This window comes from Nomascus leucogenys, chromosome 2 (assembly GCF_006542625.1).
Source record: "Nomascus leucogenys isolate Asia chromosome 2, Asia_NLE_v1, whole genome shotgun sequence".
In the NCBI taxonomy this organism is placed as follows: domain Eukaryota; kingdom Metazoa; phylum Chordata; class Mammalia; order Primates; family Hylobatidae; genus Nomascus; species Nomascus leucogenys.
In genome coordinates, this window is record NC_044382.1 from 62,323,309 (window position 1) to 62,341,527 (window position 18,219).

Consider the following 18,219-nt stretch of genomic DNA (forward strand, 5'->3'; position numbering starts at 1 on the left):
TTGGTACATGGCCCCTGGACAGCCCCTGGTGATGCTGACAGCGCCACCACTGGGCTGTTTAGGTGTTTTGATAGCTGGGGATGTTTGTGCAAAAGGTTCCTCAATCCACTTGGGTGATTTCATAACCCTGCAGATCGCCGCCTCCTCTGGGATTAATAATAATAATGACAAGAACAATAATAATGGCTTCCATTTGACTTACGATTTTTTTCCATGCCACTCATGGCTAAGGCAGCCTGAATGGCAGATTCTATTATTCTCTCATCCCATTTCACAGATGAGAGAACTGAGGTTCAGAGACAGGGCCCTGCCAGTAAGTGTAGAGCTGGGATTCTTGGCATTACAGACAACGAAAGCTGCTCCCAATGTTTAGTGATGAAGAATCCAGAAGAATCACCAGAACAACATCTGGCAGTCTTTTTTTTGACTTTCTATGAGATTCTCATTGGCCCTTCTGATCTTACTCAAATAGGTCAGGCTGCACAGGCCAGGCAAATCCTGCCCATTTGACAGATGAGCAGACAGAGGCAGCCCAAGGGCTTCGAGGTGACTTGCCCAAGGCCATACAGTGGCTTCTGGTCTGATACTGGAATAAGCAGGACCCCAGGAAGCCTCTGGCTGGGCCTGTGGGCAGTTCATTTTCTGAGCCTTTGTGCTGTAGGCAGAGAGCCGAGACAGACCCTGTGTCTATTTCAGGAAAGTCATCCTATCATCCCCCTTGCAGCCGGAGACCTGTCTTTAACCCATTTGTGCAAGGCTGACTTCTCCTTAGTGTAGAAGGCACAGTCTCCAAAATACTCAGAGGCGGGCAGTGAAACAGAGCATTAAGCACGTGGCCTTGGGGTCAGGGATGCAGTATCTTATCCAGGCCCACCTTGCACTGGCGGTATGACCGTGGATTGGCCATCGAAACTCTCTGAGCCTCTGTTTTCTCAGCTTGCATGTGAGCAGTAACAGTTCCTGTCTGTCAGGGTTATGTGAGATTTGAGTTTTTTTTTCCTAGGCTCTTTTAAAAAGTTAATTATTTTTTCTTTCTTTGGTTTTTTTTTTTTTTTTTTTAAAGACAGAGTCTCGCTCTGTTGCCCAGGTAGTGGAGTGGCACGATCCTGGCTCACTGCAATCTCTGCCTCCTGGGTTCAAGCAATTCTCCTGCCTCAGCCTCCCGAGTACCTGGGATTACAGGCATGCACCACTGCGCCTGGCTAATTTTTGTATTTTTAGTAGAGGTGGGTTTTGCCAAATTGGCCAGGCTGGTCTCAAACTTCTGACCTCAAGTGATCCGCCCGCCTCGGCCTCCCAAAGTGCTGGGATTACAGGCATAAGCCACCGTGCCCAGCTTAATTATTTTTTCAATTGACAAAAATTGTATATATTTTTGTGTATAATTGTTGTTTTGAAATATATATACATTGTGGAATGGCTAAATCGAGCTAATTAACATACACTTTTCCTCATATGTTCATCATTTTTTGTGGTGAGAACAGTTTAGATCTACTCTTAGCAATTTTTACAAATACAATACATTGCTAATTAACTAGAGTCACAGGCTGTATAATAGATCTCTCACATTTATGCTTCCTATCCAGCTGAACCTTTGTACCCTTTAACCAACATCTATCTCCCCACCTCTCACCCCTCCCCAGCCCCTGGTAACTACCCTTCTATTCTCTCCTTCTGTGAGTTCAACTTTTTTACACTCCACATATAAGTGAGATCATATGGTATGTGTCTTTCTGTGTTTAGCTTATTTCACTGAACATAATGTCCTCAAGGTTCACAAATGACAAAATTTCCTTCATTTTAAAGGCTGAATTCTATTGTGTATATATAGGACATTTCCTTGATCCACTCATCTGTTGATAGACACTTGGGAGGCCGAGGCAGGTGGATCACCTGAGGTCAGGAGTTCGAGACCAGCCTGGCCAACATGGTGAAACCCTGACTCTACTAAAAATACAAAAATTAGCCGGGTGTGGTAGCATGGGCCTATACTCTCAGCTACTCGGGAGGCTGAGGCAGGAGACTCACTTGAACCCGGGAGGCTGAGGTTGCAGTGAGCTGAGATCGCATCTTTGCACTCCAGCCTGGGCAACACAGCGAGACTCTGTCTTGAAAAAAAAAATTAATGCTGCAATGATGGGAGTGCAGACACCTCATCAACATACTGTTTTCATTTCCCTTGGATCTGTACCCAACAGCTGAATCATATGGTAGTTCCATTTTTAACTTTTTGAGGAACTTCCGTATTCTTTCCCATAATGGCTGTGTTAATTTACAATCCCACCAACAGTGTGTAAGTGTTCCCTTTCCACTGCATCCTCACCAACACTTGCTATCTTGTCTTTTTTTGGGCGGGGGCGGGGGACAGAGTCTCACTATGTCACCCCAGCTGGAGTGCAATGGCGCAATCTCAGTTCACTGCAACCCCCGCCTCCTGGGTTCAAGCGATTCTTCTGCCTCAGCCTCCCAAGTAGCTGGGATTACAGGAGCGTGCTGCCATGCCCGCCTAATTTTTGTATTTTTAGTAGAGACAGGGTTTCACTATGTTGGCCAGGCTGGTCTCGAACTCCTGACCTCATGATCCACCCACCTCGGCCTCCCAAAGTACTTGAATTACAGGTGTGAGCCACTGCACCCAGCCTATCTTGTTTTTGATAATTGCCATTCTAACAGGTGAGAAGTTAATATTTCATTGCGGTTTTGATTTGCATTTCTCTGATGATTAGTGATGTTAAGCATCTTTTCATATACCTGTTGGCCATTTGTATGTTATCTTTTGAGGCACTGAGAAATGTCTATTCAGATTCTTTGCCCATTTTTTAAATCAGTTTTTTCCTTACAATTGAGTTGAGTTTCTTATATATTTTGGATATTAACCGCTTATTTGACTTATGGTTTGCAAGTATTTTCTCCCGTTCTGTAGGTTGTTTCTTCACTCTGTTGATTGTTTCCTTGGCTGTGCAGAAGCTTTTTAGTTTGATGTAATCCCATTTTGTATATTTTTGCTTTCATTGCCTGTGCTCTTGAGTTCATATTTTAAAAAATCATTGCTTAGACCAATATCATAGGGTTTTCCCCTATATTTTATATATTGGTTTTATAGTTTCAGATCTTACGTTTAAGTAGTGTTCAATCAATGTGGGTAGGGTTTTTTGTTTTTTATTTTGAGACAGGGTCTTGCTTTGTTGCCCAGGCTGGAGTATAGTGGTGCAATCACAGCTCACTGTGGCCTCCACCTCCCAGGCTCAAGCAATCCTCCCACCTCAGCCTTCCAAGTAGCTTGGACCACACGCACATGCCACCACACCCAGCTAGTTTTTGTATCTTATAGAGATGGGATTTTGCCACGTTGTTCAGGCTGGTCTTGAACTCCTGAGCTTAAGCAATTCTCCCATCTCAGCCTCCCAAAATGCTGAGATTACAGGACTGAGCCACCACATCCAGCCATCTTCTTGAGTTTCTTTCATCGATGTTTTATAGTTTTCAGCATAGTGTTCTGTCACTTTCTTGATTAAATTTGTTCCTAAGCATTTTATTTTATTTTATAGCTATTGTAAATCGGGTTGTTTCATTTCTTTTTCAGATAGTTCATTGTTAGTATATTGAAATGCTACTGAATTTTCTATGTTGATTTTATATCCTGCAACTTTACTGAATTGGTTTATCAGTTCTAACAGTTTTTTGGTGGAATCTTTAGGGTTTTTTTTATATATAAGATCAAGTTATCTGCAAAGAGGAACAATTTAATTTCTTCCCTTTCAATTTGGATGCCTTTTATTTTTTCCTCTTGCCTAATTGCTCTAGCCAGAACCTCTTATACTACATTGAATAGAAGAGGTGAGAGTGGACCAGGCATGGTGGGTCACACCTATAATCCTAGCACTTTGGGAGACCAAGGTGGGAGGATCACTTGAGCCCAGGAGTTTGAGACCAGCCTGGGCAATGTAGCAAGACCCTGTCTCTACTAAAAATACTAAACAAAACAAAACAAAAACAAAAACAGCCAGGAGCATGCCTGTAGTCCCAGCTACTTGGGAGACTGAAGCAGGAGGATGGCTTGAGTCTGGGAGGTTGAGGTTGTAGTGAGCCATGATCATGCCAGGAGGTTGAGGCTACAGTGAGCCATGATCATGCCATTGCACTCCAGCCTTGGTGACAGAGTAAGACCCTGTCTCAAAAAAAAAAAAAAAGAAAAGAAAAGAAAAAGAAAAATAAAGAACTAGTGAGAGTGGGCATGCTTGTCTTGTTCTCGATCTTAAAGGAAAAGCTTTCAGCTTTTCACCATTAGGTATGATGTCAGCTGTGGGCTTGTCATATATGGCCTTTATTGCATTGCGGTCCATTTCTTCTATATGTAATTTGTTGAAAGATTTGATCATGGAATGATGTTGAATGTTGTCAATTACTTTTTCTGCATCTATTGAGAAGATCATATGATTTTGTTGCTGTGGTGTACCGCGTTTATAGATTTCTCAGGGTAATTTGGAGGAGGATCTGGGGAGACGTTTCATGCAGAGTGCCTGGCACGCAGCCCAGGAGCCGCTATGGCAATGTGATTACCGACTGATTTCTGCTGCCAAGCGGCTGGCTCCAGACCGACTAGGCAACAATCCCGTCTCCACCTTCCTGCCCCACCGTCCTTGTTCAGGAAGGCTGAGACTTGGCCTTCTGGGTAGAGAATGATGCATCAGGTTTCCTGGGTAGCAGACACCCCAGAGCATCCTCTGTGAGTCCCTGGATGACAGGAGTCTGAGGGGTAGGGAGGGGGTGTTAGGAAGCAAGAACTAATCCTAACTACAAAAATCACATTAGTCCCTGGTCCTGAGCCATCATTTTAACCCAGAGGTCACACACGGACATCTAATTTAGCCTGGAGACAGGTTCTTTTGGCTACTACATATTAATAAAGATATATTAATTTGAATTATCAGCATCTAAATATCAGACAACTTCACCTTAGAAACAGAGCCTGAAATATATTTCAGGCTCTGTTTGAAAATGGAATGATCTGGCCACCTGGGCCCCCTTTTCCAGTGGAGTGGGGTTGCTGCCTTCAAATGGACATGGGTTCTCCAATTTGCCACAGCCCTCCCTGCCCACTGCAGCCTCACCCCTGGCCCTATCACTTATGTATGCCTGCTGCCTGGGCCCGGCACCCATGAAAACTTCAGCAGTTGCAGTGGCTCTGATCTCATGGCATGGGAAGAACCAGGGCCTGGGTTTGAGGTTTGTGTGGTTTGGGACAATTTGCTGTGTGATTTCGCCAGGTCACTTCACCTCTCTGGGCCTCACTTTTGTCATGCTGTACCCATCACCAAGATTGCCTGGAGACTGGGAGACCCCAGATAACAGCTCCTCCAACCATCCTCCATGCATTTCTTGCACATGCTTTTCCCATTTCCTGGACAACGTCTTCCTCCCCGCCATTCTTTGTGGTAAAATCATCATCCTGGAGGCTCAGCTTACAGGCCACCACCTCCAGGAAGCCCTCCTTCCTAGCAGAGTTGTGGCATGTCTTTCACAGTGCCTTGCTGAGTGCACGTCTCAGATGGGGCGATTGTTAGCAGGACACTGCCCTGGAGGCTCCTGTGGGTCAGACTGGTTCTTGGGCATCTCTATACCCTCCGCTCCTGGCACAGAGCGTGGCCCTCAGCAGGGCTGGGGAAACCTTTAACACCCCTAACCCAGTTCTTTTCTCCTGCCTCCCCACCCCGCCCCGGGTCACAGGGTGCTGCTGGATAGCTGTGTGGTGTCGCAGGTGGGCGTGGGCCAGAGCGAAGAAGACAGGATCTGGCCCCAGAGCGCTTCAGACCAGGTATGAGAAGCACCAGGCACTGGCACCTCTGAGGCCTGGCTTGGCATTGGTGGAAGGATGGGGATGGGGACCTTGTCCACTTTGCTTACAGGTGGAGTTTTGGCTGGTAAGATGCCTGCAGGACAGAGGGGGCAGGGTGGCGGGTCCTGCAAGGCCCCCTCTTGGCAGGGGTCAGATAGTGGCCTAGGCCATGGGTGGGGAGTTGGGTGAACCCGGCTCGAGTCCTCCTGTGGGTGCTTGTCTTGGGGCAAGTTGCCTCCCCACTCTGGGTCCCAGTGGCCACCTGTGTGTACGAAGGGGCTACAGACGCCTCCCTTGAGCCTGTAGGAGGACCCAAAAGGGCTTGCACGCTGTGAAGAGCGGTGCTGTCGATGCTTTGTTCCCCCATGTGCCAGGCCGCAAGGAGAGTGTCCCTCATCACAGGTTACACGCCCAGCTGTTAGGACCCGTAGGTCCTGGGTGCACTGCCCTCTACAGGTTGTAGGCTACTCCCAGGATGCCCAGAAGGTGGGCTGGCAGGACCTGACTGGCTGGGCAGGTCAAGAAGCAGAGCTGGGCCCATGTGGACTTCTGAAGGCAGATCTAACAGGAGCTGCTGAGACTAGGGCTGGGGGCTGATGGTCACAGTTTCTGTTTCCACTTTATTCTCTGCAGAAGCTGTGGGAGGAGGCCAAGGAGGAGGTCGAGAAGGAGGCTGAAGAGGAGGCTGAAAAGGAGCCCCAGGACTGGGCTGAGACCAACGAGGAGCCTGAGGCCGAGGCCGGGGCTGCCAGTTCAGGAGGTAGGTGTGGTGGTGGTGGTGATGGGTTGCGCAAGAATGTCTGAGGTCCTTTTAGGCTGGAGGCAGCCTTCGTGCAGGGGCAACCCTCCTTCTCTCCCTCCATCTCCTTCCCCCCATTGCCCCCTCAGCCACCCTGTCTTCAGGAAAATCCCATCCTTGGTGTCTTGGGGCCACATTATCAGAGCCTACTGATACATCTCAAAGGCTCTAAGGAATTTCACTGAGGCCCAGGACTCCCAGTGGGGCCGGGGAAATCCCGATCCCAGCCAACTCCTTCCTGCCAGCCTCTCCCTGCCAGCCCCTCCTGCAGGCCCCTCCTAACCAGCCCCTCCCAGCCAGTCCCTCCTGCCAGCCTCTCCTGCCACTTCCGCTCAGTGAGGATGCAGCTCTTGGGCTACCGCCCAGTGAGGGTTTGGCTCAGATATCACATAGCTGAGTGAAAGCTGGAACCAGAACTTGCTAACAGAGTGTCCTGGACTCCATGTCTTTTTATGAGCTTTTCCTGATCCCAGCTGTACCCAGCACATATATTTTGCTGTGATTTACCACCCTGCCCTCAATCCTGAGAACTCAAGCAATGGCGGAGAAAGAGTCCCAAGGAGTCCAGCAACAGCTGGACCCTGGAGCCAGGACAGGCAGGCCGCAACCCCCAGCCGGCAGGTGTTGTGTGCCTTACACTCCACATTCCCCACGCCATGGGTCTTCAGCCGCTCTGTGAGGCAGACAGGCCATTTTACAGATGAGAAAACTAAGGCTCTGTGTGTGCGGATTTGGCCAAGAGGTCAAGGCACAGACCTGCATTTCACTCCTGGCTCCTCTCTCTCTTCCTTGCTGTGTGACCCAGAGCCGGTTCTGTGACTTCTCTGAACGATGACTTCCAAATCAAGGAAAAAGGGGCAATAAATAGTACCTAGCTCACAGGTTCCTGGGCAGAGTAGGGGAGACAATGTGTCAAAGGTACCCCAAACTGTGGCTGGCACTGAGGGAGGAGTCAATATTGGGATGAGGATGTGTCCCGGCCAGTGAGAGGTTGAAATGGGACTGGGCCCAGGTGTCTTAACCCTGGGTGTCCTGAGTTTGCTCCCTACTTGGTCTTTGAAAAGCGTTCTCTGTTAACTTCAACACATATCTATAGGAATTCCTACTGAGTCCAGGCCTGGGGCTGGGTCCCCACATGGATGAAAAAGACCAGGAGCAAACAGGTGCAGGCTTGGTTCAGTGGGGCGGGTTCTGCCCCTTCCCCAGGTGATTTGGAAGCAGGTGGTCTGGGACCCACACTCTGGGAAATGCTGAGGCATAGCCATTTGCACTTAAAAGTATGGACCTAGATCCAGCAGCTTTGGTGTAACCCGGGAGCTGGTTAGAAATGAGAAACTTGGGCCGCGATCCAGACCTGCTGAATCAGCCTCATGGTAACAAGATCTCCTGGTGATTTGTCTGCACATTTGTGTTTGAGGGGCAATAGCCTTGAGCCCTGGTCCTCAAACCTGACAGCCCATTGGAATCACCTGGGGAGATTTAAAAATTCCTGCTGCCAGGCCTCATCCCAGCCATTAAGTCAGAATCTCTGGGAATGGGCCTGGGTAACAGAAATTGTCAAACCTTCCCAGGTGATTCCAATGCACAGCCCAGTTGGGGAACCAGGGCCGTAGGAAGAGTTACTGCTTCTGGTTGGAAGTGAAATTAATTGACCTCCAGGGCTGCTTTGGACTGGAAAATTCTACGAGGCTAAGAATGTTCGAATCCTGGGTTTCTTGGGTCTAAGAATCTGAGACACTGTGAGTTCTGGGTTCTTTGATTCTAATATTTTTGGGAAATGCTGCCGGTGGTTGGTAAGTGGAGGGAGCTCGAGAAGTTGGGGGCTTCCTGGGCTGTCCCTCGGTGCTCCTGGGTGGGCCGGCTACATGACCTGATGACACATTAGACGTTGAACTCCAGGGACAAGAGTGATGCTTCTGGCTTTGGGTAGCACTGCTGAAAATGCACGTAGGCACCAGGCTGGTCGCGTTAGGCTGGTGGGAGGACCCCCACCTATTGTCTCCCCCAACTCTGTGCTCCTAATTGCAGTCCCCAGGGTCACGCCTCTGCCTGAGACCCTCTGGCCCCAGCACCATGGCTACACCATGCCAGAACATGGAGCTGAATCGCCTAGTCCAGGACCAGCTACCTGGCCAGGTGGCCTCTGCCTCTGCCCTCCAAAACCTGGTAGAGCATCTCCCTAATGTGCCCAGCTACCGCGTCCCAATCACCCGCATCCCTGTCCTCACCTTCCGGAGAACCACCTTGTCCAATTCCAGCTTCGCCAAGGAGAGCAGGAGCTCCATCCGCCAACTAGGTAGCACAATCTTGCCCACCCAGCATGCTCATATCTGTGGCGTGTGCTTCTGCATGGCTGGGGTTGTCTTCCTGCCTGTGTGCTGTGGTCATGGTGTGGACCACCAGTTGCTTATGGAAAACCATCTCCTCTTCCTCTGCCGATCAATACCTTCATCCTGCTTTGTGGTAGTGATTTGAGGGGTTTTAGCCCCCTTCTTTTCATGCCTAAAATTCCACCACAATTAGCAATTCATTTATTTTTCACTCTTTCTCTCTTTTTTTTTTTTTTTTGTTTTTTTTTGTTTGTTTGTTTTTTGAGACAGAGTCTCTCTCTGTCACCCAGGCTGCAATGCAGTGATATGATCTCAGTTCACTGCAACCTCTGCCTCCCAGCAATTCTTGTGCCTCAGCCTCCCGAGTAGCTGGGATTACAGGCATATGCCATCACACCTGGCTACTTTTTGTATTTTAGTAGAGACGGGGTTTTGCCATGTTGGCCAGGCTGGTCCCAAACTCCTGATATCAAATGATCTGCCCACCTCGGCCTCCCAAAGTGCTGGGATTACAGGCATAAGCCACTGTGCCTGGTCAGCAATTCATTTCTTTGGGTTAAACATATATTCCTTTCTTTAGGCACATCATTTTTATATAGGTAACCATTCACACCTTAGTTTAAACAAGCCACTTGCTCAGATCTCTAGGCCAAGAGGCTTGGACAGGGAGTCTGGGATCTGAGTGGAGGGGAGTGAAAGGAGGGAAATGGAATAGAAGAGTAATGTGGGCACCGATTGCAGATAGAACCCACTGACCTTGACAGTTTGCTGCTCAGCAAATTCCATTTCAGGAAAGAAGCTCCAGGTGCAGATAGGCATCCTGAGAGGCTAGGGTGGAGGGAGGGCTGTCTGGATCCATTGATTGTGACAAGGTCCCCGTAGTGGCCTTTGGGCTGCTACTGCTTACTGCCTGATGACAAAGAGCTCAGGAACATACTGGCATCCTGGACTAACCCCTGTCACTTTCTGACTTAACCCAAGCCAGACATGCCTGCTTTCCCTTTTGATTGGCTTGTTTGTTTATTTGTGGTTGACATGGTACAGAGCTGCCTCTGAGATCAGTCCAGCTAGGCAGGACAGAGCATTTCACGGGAAGACATCCACTGTTGTCCTTCTCCCCTGTTTCTGGCTTGAGGTGGGCACAGAGATGAGATGAGGTGGCATGCAGGTCATCCAACAGTAAGGGGTGCCACCCCGGCCTCCACCTTCTGGTAGGCAAGGCTTGAATCTACTACTCCAAAGCAGCCCACCCCTATCATTGAGGATGCTGAATTGCTTAAAAAAAAAAAAAAAGAAGAAGAAAAAGGAAACAAAACAAAAAGACCGCAAAGCATCCCCCAGCTCCCACCGCCACAGGCCACTCCCTGATAACTGCTAAATCTGCACCAATTCTTTTTTTTTTTTTTTTTTGTGGGGGGACAGATTCTTGCTCTGTTGCTCGGGCTGGAGTGCGGTGGCACCATCTCGGCTCACTGCAACCTCCGCCTCCCGAGTAGCTGGGACCACAGGTGTGCACCACCTTTCTGGGTTAATTTTTGTATTTTTAGTAGAGACAGGGTTTCGCCATGTTGGTCAGGCTGGTCTTGAACTCCTGACCTCAGGTGATTTGCCCACCTCAGCCTTCCCAAAGTGCTGGGATTACAGGCATGAGCCACTGTGCCCGGCCCCAACTCTAATTTTATTTGCTTACTATTTTTCTTTCAGTGGATTCTCTTTTTTATTTAATTAAGTATATTTAAATAGGAAAACTTTTTATTATTCAAATGGAAAACCAGCATTGCTTGCCATAACAGAGGCATAAATAAAAATAACCTCAAATACACTGAAAACACAATGGTGTTGCTGTTTTCTAATGAGACGGATGGGCCTGCTGAAGGCTCGAAGCTGGGCCTGCTCTCTTAGCCACAAGTGGGATTAGGCTGTGTTAGACAGGCTCTATGGCCACAGTGGCACCGACCTGAGACTTCCTCTCTGGGTATTCTCTAAAAGAGGGGGTAACTTTTTTTTTTTTTTTGAGATGGAGTCTTGCCCTGTTGCCCAGGCTGGAGTGCAGTGGCGCGATCTTGGCTCACTGCAACCTCCGCTTCTTTATTTTTTGAGACGGAATCTAGCTTTGCCACCCAGGCTGGAGTGCAGTGGCGCGATCTCAGCTCACTGCAAGCTCCGCCTCCCGGGTTCACGCCATTCTCCTGCCTCAGCCTCCTGAGTAGCTGGGATTATAGGCACATGCCACCAGGCCTGGGGAATTTTTGTATTTTTAGTAGAGATGGAGTTTCTCCATGTTGGCTAGGCTGGCCTCAAACTCCTGACTTCAGGTCATCCTCCTGCCTCAGCCTCCCAAAGTGCTGGAATTACAGGCCTGAGCTGCCGTGCCCGACCGGGAGTAACATTCTTATTCTAGGTTATCTTTTGCCTTGTCTGTACCATCTGAGATCATCTCGTGTCCTCCCCAGTCTCTGGGAGCCCCACACTTGGGAAAATGTTCCCGGGGACACATTGACACAGGGGGCTGATCTAGCTGTGCTAGAGTCCATGATGATTCTAGATGCTACAGACAAGGTAATGAGAAGCTGTAGTAAGAACATTACTTCCATTTTATTTTATTTTTTATTATTTTGTGAGACAGAGTCTCGCTCTGTTGCCGAGGCTGGAGTGTAGTAGGCGCGATCTTGACTCGTTGCAGGCTCGACCTCCCAGGTTCAAGCTATCCTCCAACCTCAGCCTCCCAAGTAGCTGGAACACTGTGACCAGCCGATGTTTGTATTTTTTTGTAGAGGTGGGGTTTTGCTATGTGCTCAGGCTGCTCTTGAACTTAAGGGATCCTTCCACCTCAGCCTTCCAAAGTGCTGGGATTACAGGCATGAGCAACTGTGCCTGGCCCCCTTTACATTTTTAACAACTTCTCCATTCCTGCTCATCCTCTTCTCCAGAGGATTTAGTGTTCACTCCATCAAACTATAGAGTAAGTGTAAGCAATTTAACAGAGTGCCGGCTTTTCTCATAAAGGCCATTTGAAAAAAAGCACATATCGGCTGGGTGTGGTGACTCATGCCTGTAATCCCAGGACTTTGGGAGGCCGAGGCCGGCAGATCACCCGAGATCAGGAGTTCAAGACCAGCCTGGCCAACATGGTGAAACCCCGTCTCCACTAAAAATACAAAAATTAGCCAGGCGTGGTGGCAGGGGCCTGTAATCCCAGCTACTCAGGAGTCTGAGGCAGGAGAATGGCTTGAACCTGGGAGGCAGAGGTTGCAGTGAGCCGAGATCACACCACTGTACTCCAGCCTGGGTAACAGAGCGAGACTCCATCTCAAAAAAAAAAAAAAAAAAAAGAAAAGAAAGAAAAAGAAAGAAAAAGCACATATATAATTATTTCAAAATCTCCCCGCTTCCTGCTTTTGGGGGGTGTATCCCTGCCTGCCTTGCTGGTGCCCACACCTGTGCCCAGCTGCTATTGGGTAGACCCCCCTAGGTGTGGGGGAGAAGGAGGAATACTATCCCAGCCTCTCAGTATCCTCTGAGCTTGGACTTGGGGCAGACCTGTCCCTGCAGTCCCTGAGGTGGGTGATGGAGCCCAAGGTAGGGCCACGTCCAGGCTCCCTGGAGAGGACCTGATTCTCAGAATGTGGGACACAGTACAGGGCCTCTCAGAGGTCCAGAGTCAGGCTAGCTGATGAATTTGGGGGCCCCTGGCATGTACAAGAACAAGGACATACCCAAGCAGTTACCCAAATAGGGAGTAGCACACACTACGCAGTCTGTTACCCTGGATTGGAGGGACCCTGCAAATGTCTCCATTTGGTGCTCTTCAAGAATGTGAGGCCAGCCGGGCCCAGTGGCTCATGCCTGTAATCCCAGCACTTTGGGAGGCCAAGGTAGGCGGATCACCTGAGCTCAGGAGTTCGAGACCAGCCTGGGCAACATGGTGAGACCTCATCTCTACAAAAACACAAAAATTAGCCGAGCATGGTGGTGTGTGTCTGTGGTCCCAGCTACTCGGGAGGCTGCTGGGAGGATCACTTGAGCCTGGGAGGCAGAGGTTGCAGTGAGCTGCAATCATGCCACTGCACTCCAGCCTGGGTGACAGAGTGAGACCTGCCCCCTCCATCTCAAAAACAAACCAAGAAATAAAATAATTTTTAAAAAGAATGTGAGGACTTGGCTGGGTGCAGTGGCTCACACCTGTAATCCCAGCAACTTTGGGAGGCCGAGGCGGGTGGATCACGAAGTCAGGAGATCGAGACCATCCTGGCTAATATGGTGAAACCCAGTCTCTACTAAAAATACAAAAAAACTAGCCAGGTGTGGTGGCAGGCGACTGTAGTCCCAGCTACTCGGGAGGCTGAGGCAGGAGAATGGCGTGAACCTGGGAGGCGGAGCTTGCAGTGAGCTGAGACTGTGCCACTGCACTCCAGCCTGGGTGACAGAGCAAGACTCCGTCTCAAAAAAACAAAACAAAACAAAAAAAACTAGCCGGGCATGGTGGCGGGAGCCTGTAGTCCCAGCTACTCGGGAGGCTGAGGCAGGAGAATGGCATGAACCCAGGAGGAGGAGCTTGCAGTAAACTGAGATTGCGCCACTGCACTCCAGCCTGGGAGACAGATCGAGACTCCGACTCAAAAAAAAAAAAAAAAAAATTTAAGAATGTGAGTACTTGTGCCTTCTGGCTCCTCCCCACAGGCCTGGAAGGCATGGTCACCCTAACTTGGGGTGGGGAAACTGAAGCTCAGAGGGGGGAAGCAGCAGACTCAGGCTGTGCTAGGCCAGGTGCCAGGACTCTGGCTCCCCTATGTCCTCTCTGGGGGCTGCCACTGCCTCAGCTCTTGGAGCTTGCTCAAGTGCAGGGAAACCAAACTGGGCTTTGAGAGCTAGGAGAGCTGGGCTCCAGGCTGTGTAGGGGAGCTCCTGTGGCTTCTGTGGCTTTGTGGCTTCTTTTGTGGCTCCTGGGCTGGTGGCTGTGACCCTCAGAGGACCCCAGGTACCACGTTCTTGTACCCCCTGCATGGAGCTTTTCTGTGTGCCCCATTGGGAAGTGAAGCTATCAGAGTCCCCTCCAAACATGCTTTCTGTGGTTTTCTTCAAGAACACAGCCAGACTCCTGGGACCCGGCTTTTGTCTCTCTCTGACTTTCTCCTCTCCTTCCTCTCCCCCAGTGCCTGCCACGAAACAGCACCCAGAAGTGCAGGTGGAAGATACCGATGCTGATAGCTGCCCCCTCATGGCAGAGGAGAATCCACCCTCACCCGTGTTGCCGCCACCGTCTCCTGCCAAATCAGACACCCTCTTAGTCCCAAGCTCAGCCTCGGAGACACACAGGTTACCTTTTATGCTTCTCTTGGGCTTTTCTCGGCACTGTGCCACCTGTTTATTTGGCAGATGAAGAGACTGAGGCCAGAGGGAGAAGCAGCTGGACTAAAATCACACAGCGAGTTGGTGTCAGAAGTGGGACTATGATGCCCCTCCTGGTTTTCCTAACTCCTGGCTTAGGGCTCTTATAAAAGCTCTCATGGGAGGCCCTGTCCCAAATGCCCTCAGCTATAAGTTAGAAGGAGTAATATAATAAATAATATAGTAATAGCGGGGCATGGTGGCTACTGCCTGTAATGCCAGCACTTTGCAAGGCTGAGGTGGGTGGATCGTTTGAGGCCAGGAGTTTAAGACCAGCCTGGCCAACATAGCAAAACGCTGTCTTTCCTAAAAATACAAAAAAATTAGCTAGGCATAGTGGTGCACTCCTGTAATCCCAGCTACTCGGGAGGCTGAGGCATGAGAATTGCTTGAGCCTGGGATGTTGCAGTGAACTGAGATCATGCCATTGCACTGCAGCCTGGGCAACAGAGCAAGACTGTCTCAAAAAATAAAAAATAAAAAACTTTTTAAATTTAAAATAAATAAATAATATAGTAATATATAATAAATGTTACAGAATTAATTTCTACCTCCTCATTTTATTTTATTTCATTTTTGATAGGATGCTATTTATTAAAACTTGCATATGATTATAACTCAACAATTTTTAAAAAAAAAGCTCTTAAATTTTAAGGGTACAGTACAGTATTGTTACCTATATGCACAATATTTTACAGCACATCTCTAGAATTTTTCATCTTGCATGACTGAAACTCTATACTCATTGAACAGCAACTCCCCATTCTTCCCTTCACCCCCACCCCAGCCCCTGGCAGCCACCATTCTACTTTTTCATTCTACTTTCTGTTTCTATGAGCTTGACTACTTTAGATATCTCACATATGTGGAATCATGCAGTATTTATCTTTTTGGGACTAGCTTATTTCTCTTGGCACAATGTCCTTAAGATTCATCCACACTGTAGCATGTGACAGGATTTTCTTCCTTTTTTAAGGCTGAGTAATATCCCATTGTATGGATATGCCACATTTTCTTTTCTTTCTTCTTTTATTTTCTTTTCTTTTTTCCTTCCTTCCTTCCCCCTCCCCCTTCCTCTCCTCCTCCCCCTCTCTCTCCCCTCCCCTCTCTTCTCCTCCCCTTCCCTCCCCTCTCCTGCTTTCTTCCTTTCAGACAAGGTCTCTCTGTCACCCAGGTTGGAGTGCAGCGGTGTGATATTGGTCCACTGCAGCCTCAACCTCCTGGGCTCAAGCATTTCCCCTTCTCAGCTTCTTGAGTAGCTGGGACTACAGGCATGTGCCACCACCCAGCTAATTTTTTATTTTTTGTAGAGATGGGGTCTTAGTATGTTGCCAAAGGCTGGTCTCAAACTCCTGAGCTCGAGCAATCCACCTGCCTTAGCCTCCCAAAGTGCTGGAATTACAGGTGTGAGCTGCCAACCCAGCCCACATTATCTTTATTTATCTGTTGATGGACATTTATATTGTTTCCATCTCTTGGCCATTGTGAATAGTGTTACAATGAACATGGGAGTGCAAATATCTCTTTGAGATCCTGATTTTGATTATTTTGGATAAACACCCAGAAGAGGGACTGCTGGATCATATGGCAGTCCTATTTATAATATTTTGAGGAACCACCATGCTGTTTTCCACAGTGACTATACCATTTTTCCTATTTCTCTACATACTCATCAATGCTTGTTATTTTGTTTTTTTTTGGATCATGGATATCTTAACAGGTGTGAGATGGTATCTCATTGTGGTTTTGATCTGCATTTCCCTGATTTTATGGTTTGGCTCTGCGTCCCCACCCAAATCTCTTAAATTGTAATCCCCATGTGTCGAGGGACGGACCTGGTGGGAGGTGAATGGATCATGGGGCTGGTTTTCCCCATGCTGTTCTCATGACAGTGAGTTCTTACAAGATCCAATGGTTTAAAACTGTGGCACTTCTGGCATTTAAAAGTGTGTGGCCCCTCCCTATTTGCTCTTTCTTTCTCTCCTGCTCTGTCATGGGAAGATGTACCTGTTTCCCCTCTGCTTTCTGCCATGATTGTTTGTTTCCTGAGGCCTCCCAGTTATATTTCCTGTTAAGTCTGTGGTACTGTGAGTCAATTAAACCTCTTTTCTTTATAAATTAAAATGAAAAAGTCTCTCTCTCTCTCTCTCTCTCTCTGTCTCTCACTGCCGTGTAAGATGTGTCTTGCTTCCCCTTTGCCTTCCTCCATGATTGTAAGTTTCCTGAGGCTTCCCCTGCCACGCGGAACTGTGAGTCACTTAAACCTCTTTCCTTTGTAAATTATCCAGTCTCAGGTAGTCCTTTATAGCAGTGTGAAAATGGACTAATACACCCAACGATTAGTGATGTTGAGTAGCTTTTCATATTCCTGCCAGCCATTTGTATGTCTTCTTTGGAGAAATGTCTATTCGAGTTCTTTGCCTATTTTTTAGTTAGGTAACGTGTTTGTTTGTTTTCATACTGAGATGTAGGAGTTTCTTTTATTTATCAAATATATAATTTTCAAAGATTTTCTCCCATTCTGCAGGCTTTCTTTTCACTCTGTTGTTTCCTTCTATGCAGAAGCTTTTTAGATGGAGATAATCCCACTTGTCTATGTTTTGCTTTTGTTACCTGTGCTTTCAGTGTCATCCACCCATTGTATTATTAGACAATATGATGTGGGCTTGGCACAGTGGCTCATGCCTGTAATCCCAGCACTTTGGGAGGCGGAGGCAGATGGATCACCTGAGGTCAGGGGTTTGAGACCAGCCTGGCCAGCATGGCAAAACGCTATCTCTACTAAAAAATACAAAAATTAGCTGGGCATGGTGGCACATGCCTGTATACCCAGCTACTAAGGAGGCTGAGGCAGGAGAATCATTTGAACCTGGGAGGCAGCGGTTGCAGTGAGCCAAGATCATGCCATTACACTCCAGCCTGAGTGACAGAGTGAGACTCCGTCTCGGGAAAAAAAAAAAAAGATAATAGATAATATAATGGAAACACCACAGAACACTGGAAAAATAATCACCTACAATCCCACCACCCAAGATGGTGTTTTTACTGCTCTGCATTCTCCTCTATGCCTTGGTTAGGCCCATGGTCTTGAATGGTTTTAACTGGAGAAGGGATCCAGTTAATGCTGCTGTCTCATTCCATGAACCCTTTTCCATATTGCTGGGCTGTCTCCTTAATGCTCACTTATGATGGCTGTTGGGTATTCCTCCAGCTCCGTGTGCCGGAATGAACTTAACAAATCCCCTCTTGTTGGGCCCTATCCATAATGGCACCATGATCACGTGTTTGGTCTTCTGCTCTCTGCCCTTGGGCTCCTTTCTCAAGGGTGACACTCCTAGTCAAGGTGGTGCACATTTTTACACCTCTTCAGATAAATTTGTTGCTGAGTGGTTAGAGCTGCTTTTGGACAACTCAAGCCAGGTGCCTGGGAGAAGGCTCTGTGTACAGCTGGAGGCAAACTGCCAAGGGCAGGACAGTGCTTTTTAAGCTAAGGGAGGCTGTCTGTGCCTCTTCTGCACTGGCTGGATGGAGAGATGGTTCTTTCTTCTTAGTTACTTTTCGCTCTCATCCATGAGCTCCTGAGTAATTGCTCAGCTGAGGTGAGAAGGCTGTCAGAGTGGAGATGGCAAGGTGTAGCCAACTGAGGGCTGTGAGGTCTTAATATAGAGAAAAGAGACACAGTTTCACTGAGCCTTGGAGTACAGCTCACAACTTCATCAATTCTTATGTTTAGTTCACTGAAGTATGTACAAAGCCCATTAAGGGATCCAGAAATGGCTTCACTTGTAGACATCTGCTCCATTTACCCCTGTTCCCTTTATATGGGCAGGGAAACAACGCAGGCTGGGCTGGGTGGGGGGTGGCAT

General features: G+C 48.2%; 1 protein-coding gene across 1 annotated transcript in view; it reads left to right on the forward strand.

Moving 5' to 3' along the window:
- Positions 1-18,219, forward strand: part of CNGB1 (cyclic nucleotide gated channel subunit beta 1) — an 87,069-nt gene that overhangs the window by 25,097 nt on the left and 43,753 nt on the right. The window contains exons 15-17 of the mRNA XM_030796277.1: positions 5,728-5,815; positions 6,470-6,596; positions 14,119-14,281. Coding sequence (XP_030652137.1) covers positions 5,728-5,815; positions 6,470-6,596; positions 14,119-14,281 — 378 coding nt within the window. The remainder of the gene's footprint in view (positions 1-5,727; positions 5,816-6,469; positions 6,597-14,118; positions 14,282-18,219) is intronic.